General features: G+C 42.7%; 1 protein-coding gene across 5 annotated transcripts in view; it reads left to right on the top strand.

The window, feature by feature from the left end:
- The window catches only part of ARFGEF3 (ARFGEF family member 3), a 366,510-nt gene that overhangs the window by 234,534 nt on the left and 119,418 nt on the right, over positions 1–12,558 (top strand). For all 5 annotated transcript variants that reach the window (XM_063917418.1, XM_063917419.1, XM_063917421.1 and 2 more), the window contains 3 exons: positions 5,886–6,051; positions 6,618–6,719; positions 8,484–8,699. In XM_063917418.1, the coding sequence (XP_063773488.1) occupies positions 5,886–6,051; positions 6,618–6,719; positions 8,484–8,699 (484 nt within the window). The remainder of the gene's footprint in view (positions 1–5,885; positions 6,052–6,617; positions 6,720–8,483; positions 8,700–12,558) is intronic.

Consider the following 12,558-nt stretch of genomic DNA (forward strand, 5'->3'; position numbering starts at 1 on the left):
AAAACACAGAGGATCCGTGAAAAATCTCATACCTGTGTGTTTTAACCGCTACGATTATGGGAAAAGAGGCTTCTTGTCGTGGATTTGGTTTCACCTGCCTGAGCAGAACAGAACAGAACTTGTATTGGAATAAAGTTGCGCTGCTACATTGTAGCACTTCGTATAGAGATTCAGAGACTCCGTTGCACACAGGTATACAGTTTCAAATGTCAAATTAATCAGCTCAGTCTTCTTGGCACGTTGCAATGCGACTAAGAAGCATTTGCGGCAATAAAGACACCCGATAATAGAAGATTCTCAAGTAACCTGGCATGCCAAGAGGGTCTGTTTGGTGCGACTGCAGCAAAGATGTATGAGGACACATCTGTATGTGTCATCTTGCAGCCTTGCCACAATGCGTATGCACCACGGCAGGCATCTTGCGGGAGATTGGGTACATGCATATGCTCGCACCCGTGGTCCACTTGCACTGTAGAGTAAAACCGTGTAGCAGGCGTATACAGCCTAGCTGGGCAAGGCGTTGCCCAATACATGCACCCATGCGGAAGTTTTGCAGCAATGTTGTAAGAGGACACATCTGTGCATCAGGATTCAGTGAAATCTATTATATTATTATTATTATATAGTTATTATATTATTATTATTATTATTATTATTATATAAAAAAGAAATATATACTGTGTGTGTGTGTGTGTGTGTGTGTGTGTATATTTATATATATATATATATAGAAAGTAGTAACATGCGGCACTCACAGCTTAGTAGAAACTGGTAAATAAACGGCCAGACTCCGTGAAGATAGATCAACGTTTCAATTTATAAAATTTTCGTCAGGATACAAACAAATACAAATGAACTCACCTTATATCCCCACCAGCGTGAACATTTCTCCCGCCCGCCGGAGCGCCAGCGCAGGACGCTGAGGCAGGGCGCTGTCAGATGACGTCGCGGCTAACAGCCGTTACGTGCACACCAAACCCATCACCATGGTGACAATCTAAACAAGGCAAAATGCTGCAGTCAATGGCGGTACTTAGAAATAAGACCTCCGTATAGTAATAAGATACAATCGCTTAAAAGCTTATTCCAATACTTCGACAAAAGTTAACATTTCGGATATAACCACCATGTTCAACGTGACAGATTAAGGGGATCTGCTAAGAGAAACCCATAGATATTAGTAACACTGAGTCACAAAAAAAGGGGGAAAAAAACATTATAGTCACAAAATGAATCGGGGCAAATGTAACAATCATATGGTACAAAAAATATATATAAAAATGAAAAGAATGAAAAAAATGAAAAAAATTTATGAAAATTTTTATAACCAATATATATGAAAAAATTATATCTAATAAAAATAAAAAAACAATATGATGCAAACTAGCAGTACTTGACACCTAAAAGCAGGACAAGGGAAGAGTTTCGTTAAGGCCCCGTGGGGCCAAGACATCCAATTTGGATATCCATCTGGCCTCACATCTCAGCAGAGCAGCCCCTCTGTCGCCTCCTCGTAATGATAAAGGAATATGATCTATCATGCGGTACTTGATGCTGGCCACACTATGTTTAAATTCAGCAAAGTGTCTGGCCACTGGTTGTTCACTCATACCAGTGGACAGTGCCTGTCTAATAGCTGATCTGTGTGCCGTCATCCTCTCTTTGAACTTCCTGATAGTTTTACCTATATAGGAGAGTCCGCATGGGCATATGATCTGGTATACGACATAGGTGCTCTCACATGTTAAGCGATGCTGAATTTTAAGCTTTGTACCTAAATGAGGGTGACAAAAAGTGTCACCACTAATCAGATACTTACAAGTAGTACAGGGACACTTGTAGCATCCCAGTTTACCTGACGTTAAAAAGTTCTTTGGGGGTGGCTTCCCTTTACCTGTAATGTCAGTTTTGACCAGAATATCCCGCAAATTGCTGGATCTGGAGAAACATGGCATCAAATCTACTCCGCCCAACTTCAATTGATCATCTGACTTAATAAGATGCCAATGTTTTTTGGCAATTTTACATACAGTCTCAGAACGTGAATGGTACTGATTCACCCAAGGAAGTTTGGAATCCTGTGTTGTCCTAATCTTTTTGACTAATAGGTCTTTTCTATCCATGGCCAATACTTTTTCTTTATCAAGAAGTAGTTTACGTAATTGGTAACCCCTGGCTACAAATTTGGATATAAGGTCATCAATTTGAGCTGATGCTATAGATGCATTATCATTAAACCTTCTGATTCTGATCATCTGTGAGTATGGTAAGCCATATTTCAGGCTTCTGGGGTGACAGCTGTTCCAATGCAGGAATGTATTGCGGTCAGTTGGTTTAGTAAAGACCGTGGTTGAAATCCTACCTTCAAGGAGAGAGATTCTAACATCTAGGAAATCTATCACCTGTCTATCCATCTTAAAGGTAAATTTAACTGGACTGGCAGAGTTGTTATGAGTTTCCATGATCAATTTAAATTTTTCTTCCGTGCCCCTCCAAATCAACAAAAGATCATCTATGAATCTTGTATAAAATACAATATCCATAGCTATTTCTGATAGCGAAACTTCCGCTGAAAACACCAGTACGGCCAGCGACTCTGAACCCCGCCGGAATCGTAATCGCAATCGTCGCAGAGGTCCCAACATCCCTTTAGGAGTGACAACACGCACCGGTGCCCGCAAAGACGCCCTACTCGACGAGGCGGACAATACAGACGCAGCCAAACGTGGAAAAAAGCCACCCGTAGCCAACAAGAGCAAATAATTTTCAATTTGTCTAGTGTAGAACTCACAGACAGTGAAAAAAGTGTCCTCTCAAAGGGTTTTTCATTTGTGCCGTCTAAAGATTTTGATCCTCTGAGATGGAATATTGAGAAGCACCAACTTCAACGTAAGCTCAAATTAAAAGAGTTTTTTTCACAGAAACAACCTGATTCTACCCGGAGTGATACAAGTTCTATTCCGTCCAGCATACTTCAATTCAAAAAACCATCTTCTTTTGACCCCTTGACTAATAATCCAAGCATCAAGACTTTCATGCGTGTTATTGATCAGCAGGTGGTGAATACCATGAAAGATCCAGCTCCCATGAGACCCAATTTGAATCCACAAGAACTCAAAGCTTTGAAGTCTTTATCAAGCAATGACAATCTTGTTATTCGTCCTGCAGATAAGGGGGGTGCGGTAGTGCTTCAGGACCTTCAAGATTATAGATCTGAATTACAACGTCAGTTAGTGGAACCTGGTGTTTATTTAAAACTCCGGGGAGACCCTACCATTGGTTTTTCTAAATGCCTAAGAGAAACGTTGTTGATTGCACTAGATTCGTCCCTCATCTCTGAGGAGTGCTTTGAGGTCCTTATTCCAGAGTTTCCCATTGTACCGTTACTTTACAGTTTGCCCAAGATCCATAAGGGCCTCGACCCTCCACCGGGGAGGCCCATTATTGCGGCACGGGGCTCTTTATTTCAGCCCATATCTACTTTTCTTGATACCATTCTGCAACCTTTGGTGCAGACACAACCTAATTATTTGTTGGACACCACAGCACTCCTCAACAAATTGATTGATTTGGATACTGTTTCTAATGATGTTTGGCTTATTACTGCAGATGTGTGCAGTTTATATACTGTCATTCCTCATACAGAGGGTTTAGAAGCGGTACAGAAATTCTTGCTGGAATTTAGCTCTTTAAATGCTGCACATGTTGAAATTGCGGGGCAACTGTTGGAACTCATCCTCACCAAAAAAATTTTTCTTTTTGATGGTGATTTTTATTTACAGACCAAAGGGTGTGCGATGGGTTCTGCAGTTGCTCCGACGTACGCTAACATCTTCATGTTTGCAGTCGAGAATGATTTATTTTTCAGAGATCCAGAAATAGCTATGGATATTGTATTTTATACAAGATTCATAGATGATCTTTTGTTGATTTGGAGGGGCACGGAAGAAAAATTTAAATTGATCATGGAAACTCATAACAACTCTGCCAGTCCAGTTAAATTTACCTTTAAGATGGATAGACAGGTGATAGATTTCCTAGATGTTAGAATCTCTCTCCTTGAAGGTAGGATTTCAACCACGGTCTTTACTAAACCAACTGACCGCAATACATTCCTGCATTGGAACAGCTGTCACCCCAGAAGCCTGAAATATGGCTTACCATACTCACAGATGATCAGAATCAGAAGGATCAATGATAATGCATCTATAGCATCAGCTCAAATTGATGACCTTATATCCAAATTTGTAGCCAGGGGTTACCAATTACGTAAACTACTTCTTGATAAAGAAAAAGTATTGGCCATGGATAGAAAAGACCTATTAGTCAAAAAGATTAGGACAACACAGGATTCCAAACTTCCTTGGGTGAATCAGTACCATTCACGTTCTGAGACTGTATGTAAAATTGCCAAAAAACATTGGCATCTTATTAAGTCAGATGATCAATTGAAGTTGGGCGGAGTAGATTTGATGCCATGTTTCTCCAGATCCAGCAATTTGCGGGATATTCTGGTCAAAACTGACATTACAGGTAAAGGGAAGCCACCCCCAAAGAACTTTTTAACGTCAGGTAAACTGGGATGCTACAAGTGTCCCTGTACTACTTGTAAGTATCTGATTAGTGGTGACACTTTTTGTCACCCTCATTTAGGTACAAAGCTTAAAATTCAGCATCGCTTAACATGTGAGAGCACCTATGTCGTATACCAGATCATATGCCCATGCGGACTCTCCTATATAGGTAAAACTATCAGGAAGTTCAAAGAGAGGATGACGGCACACAGATCAGCTATTAGACAGGCACTGTCCACTGGTATGAGTGAACAACCAGTGGCCAGACACTTTGCTGAATTTAAACATAGTGTGGCCAGCATCAAGTACCGCATGATAGATCATATTCCTTTATCATTACGAGGAGGCGACAGAGGGGCTGCTCTGCTGAGATGTGAGGCCAGATGGATATCCAAATTGGATGTCTTGGCCCCACGGGGCCTTAACGAAACTCTTCCCTTGTCCTGCTTTTAGGTGTCAAGTACTGCTAGTTTGCATCATATTGTTTTTTTATTTTTATTAGATATAATTTTTTCATATATATTGGTTATAAAAATTTTCATAAATTTTTTTCATTCTTTTCATTTTTATATATATTTTTTGTACCATATGATTGTTACATTTGCCCCGATTCATTTTGTGACTATAATGTTTTTTTCCCCCTTTTTTTGTGACTCAGTGTTACTAATATCTATGGGTTTCTCTTAGCAGATCCCCTTAATCTGTCACGTTGAACATGGTGGTTATATCCGAAATGTTAACTTTTGTCGAAGTATTGGAATAAGCTTTTAAGCGATTGTATCTTATTACTATACGGAGGTCTTATTTCTAAGTACCGCCATTGACTGCAGCATTTTGCCTTGTTTAGATTGTCACCATGGTGATGGGTTTGGTGTGCACGTAACGGCTGTTAGCCGCGACGTCATCTGACAGCGCCCTGCCTCAGCGTCCTGCGCTGGCGCTCCGGCGGGCGGGAGAAATGTTCACGCTGGTGGGGATATAAGGTGAGTTCATTTGTATTTGTTTGTATCCTGACGAAAATTTTATAAATTGAAACGTTGATCTATCTTCACGGAGTCTGGCCGTTTATTTACCAGTTTCTACTAAGCTGTGAGTGCCGCATGTTACTACTTTCTATTTCATCCGCATATGGCCGTGAGGGCACCGGGCGTGTATTAAGTATATATTGGAGTGCCGGACATTGCTTATATATATATATATATATATATATATATATATATATATATATATATAAAATCTATTATTGTACCTTTATCACTTGACTTTTTCCCCTCTCTCTCTCTCTCTCTCTCTCTCTCTCTCTCTCAATAGAAAGAGTTCATGAAACAGGTGCAGGCAAGTGGAGCGTTAATAGTTTTCTCTCAGGCCTGGATGGAGGAGCTGTATCACCAAGTCCTGGATAGGAACATTCTTGGAGAGTCTGGATTCTGGGGGAGCCCTGAGGGACACTGCTTACCCCTCATTACTATGCTGATTAGTGAGTAATATAGTGATGGTTGCAGTTATCAGTTCTTATCCAGTTTGTATGCTGAACAATTAAGCTAATGTATTGAAAGTCCAAACTAATGGTTTATTGAAACATGCACAAAGCAGAAATGACAGGCTGTTGCAATTTGGATCTTAATCATTTGTTTTCATGTGTCACCAATTGTTTTTTTTTACTGTGAGGAACTTCCCTAACTACCGTTCTCTATGCTGTATGCATAACTCTGTGTCTACCGTTGTATGCAAGGTATGAATCGGTACGCTATATGACCTTTTGGGTACCTGAAACTTTGCTTTCCCGGTGATGAATTATTGTAGATGGACAATCAGGACAGCGAGAGTAGTTACAACACACAGGAAGTGCCTTCTAGTGGCTGGTGTCCCCGTCACTGCATCCCTAACCTGCATCTTTATACTGTCCTTATTATATCAATTTCATTCAAAATAAAAATTGATAAACGAATTCAAAATAATATCAGACCTGTCCTCTTAGTTAATGCTCTTATAGCATGCTATATTTGTTCAAAGACCTAACTGTATTTTCTTGACTTACTGTAGATCTTGATGGCTTGGGGAGCAGTGCTATTGGTGGACAGCTTCAAGCATCTACACAATCTCCCATTCCCCCTGACAAAATTATGGATCCAACAACACTGGCTGGTATGTCCACATCCCATCAATGTTGTTTTATTTACCAAGATATTTGTTCATTGATAAATCCTATGTGCTGCTGTGAGCGCCATGTTCGAAGTCCATCTGATCATGTTTACCCATTATTTCATCAGTGATACATTTCATTAGCATATTTTATACTGTACCTCCTCCTTTCCGATCTTATATAGATTCAGACATCCTAGGTCAGCATTACCTGCGGAATAGCTATTTTACATAAAATCACCTTGTGGTGGTGATAATTTGGCCACTCACGGGCATATTCAATAAACCCTGTGGCTAATTACCACATTGCACAGAGGAAGGCTATTCAATTAAATACCTTTTTCCCCGTGCAGAAAATCTGGGGTTAACATGAGGAAACTCACTGCAGAATCAATGGGTTTAACCGCCAATAGTGCATTTTTCTTGCAGAGTTTTTCAACCTGAACCTGATGTTGAAGAAAAAGTACACCCTCTGGATTAACTCCCTGGTTAATTCCTGCTAAAAATTAGTGTGGTGCAGTAATCACACATGCAAACACAGACACACATATGGTATGCAGTAACCACTTGTCTGGATCCCGGCTGTCACAATACCGCCACTGGGATCCCGACGCGCAGTATGCTAACTGCATACCATATGTGTGTGTGTGTAATTACTGCACCAAACTAAATTTTATATATATAATATGTGTGTGTGTAAAATTTACTGTAGATATAATATTATATTTTGGCCAGAAGCGAGGGCTCTAGATATTTGCATGATACAGGGCTGTTTACATTCCACAGCAGTTATGTATACTATATATATATATATATATATATATATATGTATGTATATATGTATATAAAACTTCTAGAAGCCTTATATATTGGTGGGTGCACTTTTCCTGTGACTCCTTAAAAATCCTGCTTACTCCTAGAATTGACTGTCTGGCTCTTTAACTCCAAATTATTTTGTTTGCCACAGGCATAATGTATAATACAGTATCTATTCCTCCTTGGGACTTGTCTTCATCCAAGAAATCCCTTGCTCTTCAGACTTGATGACAGTGTCGTAATTTATCAAGCCCATATGTTGGAATGCACAGATCGTTCCCTTTTCCCACATACAGGTGTATCCAATTGATGTTGGATCCTTTCCGACGGAAAGGATCAGACAGCTCTCAGTATTCAATTTGAGGCCAAATCCGAGAGGTTTTGCCCATTTTCCACAATATCAATTTAACTTTTTTTTAAGTCGGATTGACATTGTCGAAAACGGACTAAAAACCTGTCTGATTTGCCGTAAATCCGACAAAACACGTGGATCCGTAGCTAATCCACCGATCCACGTTTTCCGACAAGTCGGAAAAACGGCAGCCCCATTGAATAGGTCGAATCATGAGTCTACCTAAAGTCGGAAACTGCCGTCTTTCCGACTAGACGGCAGTTCCAGCTAGAATTGAATAGACCCCATAGGCTTTCATTTCATTTCTGAGGCATGACACATTACATTTTGTGCACTGCCTCTCCTCTTTCCTTTCCAAAAGTATTAGCATTAGAATGATACTGGTTAGGAAACCTTAGCCATCCTTAACAGACTTTGAAAATTATAATCTTTCAGAAAACTATAGCACGGACTGTACATTGCATACAGTAGGTTGATGAGTAGAACTTTGCAAAATACCTCTGTTCTTGGAAATGTGTTGACTGTGTGCCTAGAGAAGCTTTCTAAGGGGGAAACTATAACTTATGTCCTATGTGAACCTGTCTTCTTTTCATGCACAGGTGTTGCTTTTGCACGCTTTATTCTTATTGGATGTTGGAAAAATTTGATAGACACCTTGTCAACTCCACTTACTGGAAGGATGGCAGGAAGCTCCAAAGGATTGTCATTTATCCTGGGTGCAGAGGGAGTGAAAGAGCAGAATCAGAAAGAAAGAGACTCGATCTGCATGAGTCTAGATGGCCTTAGAAAGGCTGCCCGTCTGAGCTGTGCCCTTGGTATGGAAAGCTGCATGTGCATGTACAGTGTTTAAAATTGATATTAAAATATAGAGCTTCTACTGTTTTAATACTATATTTTATAATATCTTATAGAAAGTCAAAATATATAGAATGTAATTAGAAGAGATTTATTGATCTATCTGCCACTCACCTGTGAGCACCAAGTCCTCCACAATGTGAATACGCAGGGGCTTCCCATTTGAAGAGCTTTATGCTATTCCCAAGTAATACTGTAGAGGTAATCCCAGGGAGAGGCGTTTTCTCCCACAGCAGAGAGAGCGCTTCCAATGGGAAACCACTTCTGCTTTTGTTACTGCTGCTTATTTGGCTTCTAAGGGCTGCAGCAGATGCAGCCTCTATGTGATGCCATTTTTCTACATTCATTATCTCCAATTTCTCTAACGTCCTAAGTGGATGCTGGGGACTCCGTAAGGACCATGGGGAATAGCGGCTCCGCAGGAGACTGGGCACATCTAAAGAAAGCTTTAGGACTAACTGGTGTGCACTGGCTCCTCCCCCTATGACCCTCCTCCAAGCCTCAGTTAGATTTCTGTGCCCGACGAGAAGGGTGCACACTAGGGGCTCTCCTGAGCTTCTTAGTGAAAGTTTTAGTTTAGGTTTGTTATTTTCAGTGAGACCTGCTGGCAACAGGCTCACTGCATCGAGGGACTAAGGGGAGAAGAAGCGAACTCACCTGCGTGCAGAGTGGATTGGGCTTCTTGGCTACTGGACATTAGCTCCAGAGGGACGATCACAGGTTCAGCCTGGATGGGTCCCGGAGCCGCGCCGCCGGCCCCCTTACAGAGCCAGAAGAGCGAAGAGGTCCGGAAAAATCGGCGGCAGAAGACGTTCCTGTCTTCAATAAGGTAGCGCACAGCACTGCAGCTGTGCGCCATTGCTCTCAGCACACTTCATACTCCGGTCACTGAGGGTGCAGGGCGCTGGGGGGGGGCGCCCTGAGACGCAATAAAACACGATAAAAATACCTTACATGGCAAAAAATGTATCACATATAGCTCCTGGGCTATATGGATGCATTTAACCCCTGCCAGAATATACAGAAAAACGGGTGATAAGGCCGCCGAAAAGGGGGCGGAGCCTATCTCCTCAGCACACTGGCGCCATTTTCCCTCACAGCTCAGTTGGAGGGAAGCTCCCTGGCTCTTCCCTGCACTACAGAAAGGGTTAAATAAAAAGAGAGGGGGACACTAATTAGGCGCAGTATTAAAACATACAGCAGCTATAAGGGGAAAAACACTTATATAAGGTTATCCCTGTATATATATATAGCGCTCTGGTGTGTGCTGGCATACTCTCCCTCTGTCTCCCCAAAGGGCTAGTGGGGTCCTGTCCTCTATCAGAGCATTCCCTGTGTGTGTGCTGTGTGTCGGTACGTTTGTGTCGACATGTATGAGGAGAAAAATGATGAGACGGAGCAGAGTGTCTGTAACAGTGATGTCACCACCTAGGGGGTCGACACCTGAGTGGATGTACTGTTGAAAATTACGTGACAGTGTCAGCTCTATATAAAAAAACAGTGGTTGACATGAGACAGCCGACTACTCAGCTTGTGCCTGTCCAGACGTCTCATAGGCCGTCGGGCTCTAAAGCGCCCGTTACCTCAGATGGCAGATACAGACGCCGACACGGATACTGACTCCTGTGTCGACGGTGAAGAGACAACCGTGATTTCCAGTAGGGCCACACGTTACATGATTGAGACAATGAAAAATGTTTTATACATTTCTGATAATACGAGTACCACCAAAAAGGGGTATTATGGTGAGGAAAAAACTACCTGTAGTTTTCCTGAATCTGAAAAATAAAATGAGGTGTGTGATGATATGTATACCCTTTCCCGCCAGAGGTTAGGGTGCGTTGGGAAACACCCCCTAGGGGGGATAAGGCGCTCACACGCTTGTAAGAACAAGGGCTCTACCTTCTCATGAGATGGCCGCCCTTAAGGATCCTGCTGATAGAAAGCAGGAGGGTATCCAAAAATGTATTTACACACATACTGGTGTTATACTGCGACCAGCAATCGCCTCAGCCTGGAGGTGCAGTGCTGGGTTGGCATGGTCGGATTCCCTGACTGGAAATATTGATATCCTAGATAAGGATAGTATATTATTGCCTATAGAGCATTTAAAAGATGCATTTCTATATATGCATGATGCACAGCGGAATATTTGCCGACTGGCATCAAGTATAAGTGCGTTGTCCAATTCTACCAGTAAAATGGTCAGGTGATGCGGATTCCAAACGGCATTTGGAAGTATTGCCTTTAAAAGGGGACATTTGGGGTCGGTCTTTTAGACCTGGTGGCCACGGCAACAACTGGGAAATCCACGTTTGTACCCCAGGTCGCCTCTCAAAATAAGACGCCGTATTATCAGGCGCAGTCCTTTGTTGGCAAGCGGACAAAAGGTTCCTCTTTTCTGCTCGTGACAGAGGGAGAGGAAAAAGGCTGAAGAGATTACCCAGTTCCCAGGAACAGAAATCCTTTCCCGCCTCTGCAAAAGCCCTCAGTATGACGCTAGGGCCTTACAAACTCAGGCACGGTGGGGGCCCGTTCTCAATGAATTTCAGTGCGCAGTGGGCTCACTCGCAAGTAGACCCCTGGATCCTTCAGGTAACATCTCAAGGGTACGTATTGAAATTCGAGACGTCTCCCCCTCGCCGTTTCCAAAAGTCGGCTTTACCGACGTCTCCCTCTGACAGGGAGGCAGTTTTGGAAGCCATTCACCCAGCAGGTGATAATCAAGGTACCCCTCCTGCAACAGGGAACGGGGTATTATTCCACACTATTGTGGTACCGAAGCCAGACGGCCCGGTGAAACCGATTCTAAATCTAAAATCTAAAATCTTTGAACACTTACATACAGAGGTTCAAATTCAAGATTGAGTCACTCAGAGCAGTGATTGCGAACCTGGAAGAAAGGGACATCAAGGATGCTTACCTTCATGTAAAAGTTTACCCTTCTCACCAAGGGTACCTCAGGTTATGGTACAGAACTGTCACTATCAGTTCAGACGCTGCCGTAGGGATGGTCCACGGCACCCCGGGTCTTTACAAAGGTAATGGCCGAAATGATATCCCTTCGAAGGAAGGGAATTTTAGTTATCCCTTACTTGGACGATTCCCTGATAAGGGTAAGATCCAGGGAACAGTTGGAAGTCGGTGTAGCACTATCTCAGGTAGTGTTGCGGCAGCACGATTGGATTCTCAATATTCCAAAATCGCAGCTGGTTCCGACGACTTGTCTTCTGTTTCCTAGGGATGTTCCTGGACACAGTCCAGAAAAAAGGTGTTTCTCCCGGAAGAGAAAACCAGGGAGTTATCCGAGCTAGTCAGGAACCTCCTAAAACCGAACCAAGTCTCAGTGCATCAATGCACAAGGGTTCTGGGTAAAAATGGTGGCTTCCTACGAAGCAATCCCATTCGTTAGATTCCACGCAAGAACTTTCCAGTGGAACCTACTGGACAAATGGTCCGGGTCGCATTTTCAGATGCATCAGCGGATAACCCTGTCACCAAGGACAAGGGTATCCATCATGTGGTGGTTGCAGAGTGCTCATCTTCTAGAGGGCCGCAGATTCGGCATTCAGGACTGGGTCCTGGTGACCACGGATGCCAGCCTGCGAGGCTGGGGAGCAGTCACACAGGGAAGGAATATCCAGGGCTTAGGGTCAAGCCTGGATACATCACTTCACATAAATATCCTGAAGCTAAGGGCCATTTACAATGCTCTAAGCTTAGCAAGACCTCTGCTTCAAGGTCAGCCGGTGTTGATCCAGTCGAACAACATCATGGCAGTCACCCACGTAAACAGACAGGGTGGCACAAGAAGCAGGA

Source organism: Pseudophryne corroboree, chromosome 4 (genome assembly GCF_028390025.1).
Source record: "Pseudophryne corroboree isolate aPseCor3 chromosome 4, aPseCor3.hap2, whole genome shotgun sequence".
Classification (NCBI taxonomy): domain Eukaryota; kingdom Metazoa; phylum Chordata; class Amphibia; order Anura; family Myobatrachidae; genus Pseudophryne; species Pseudophryne corroboree.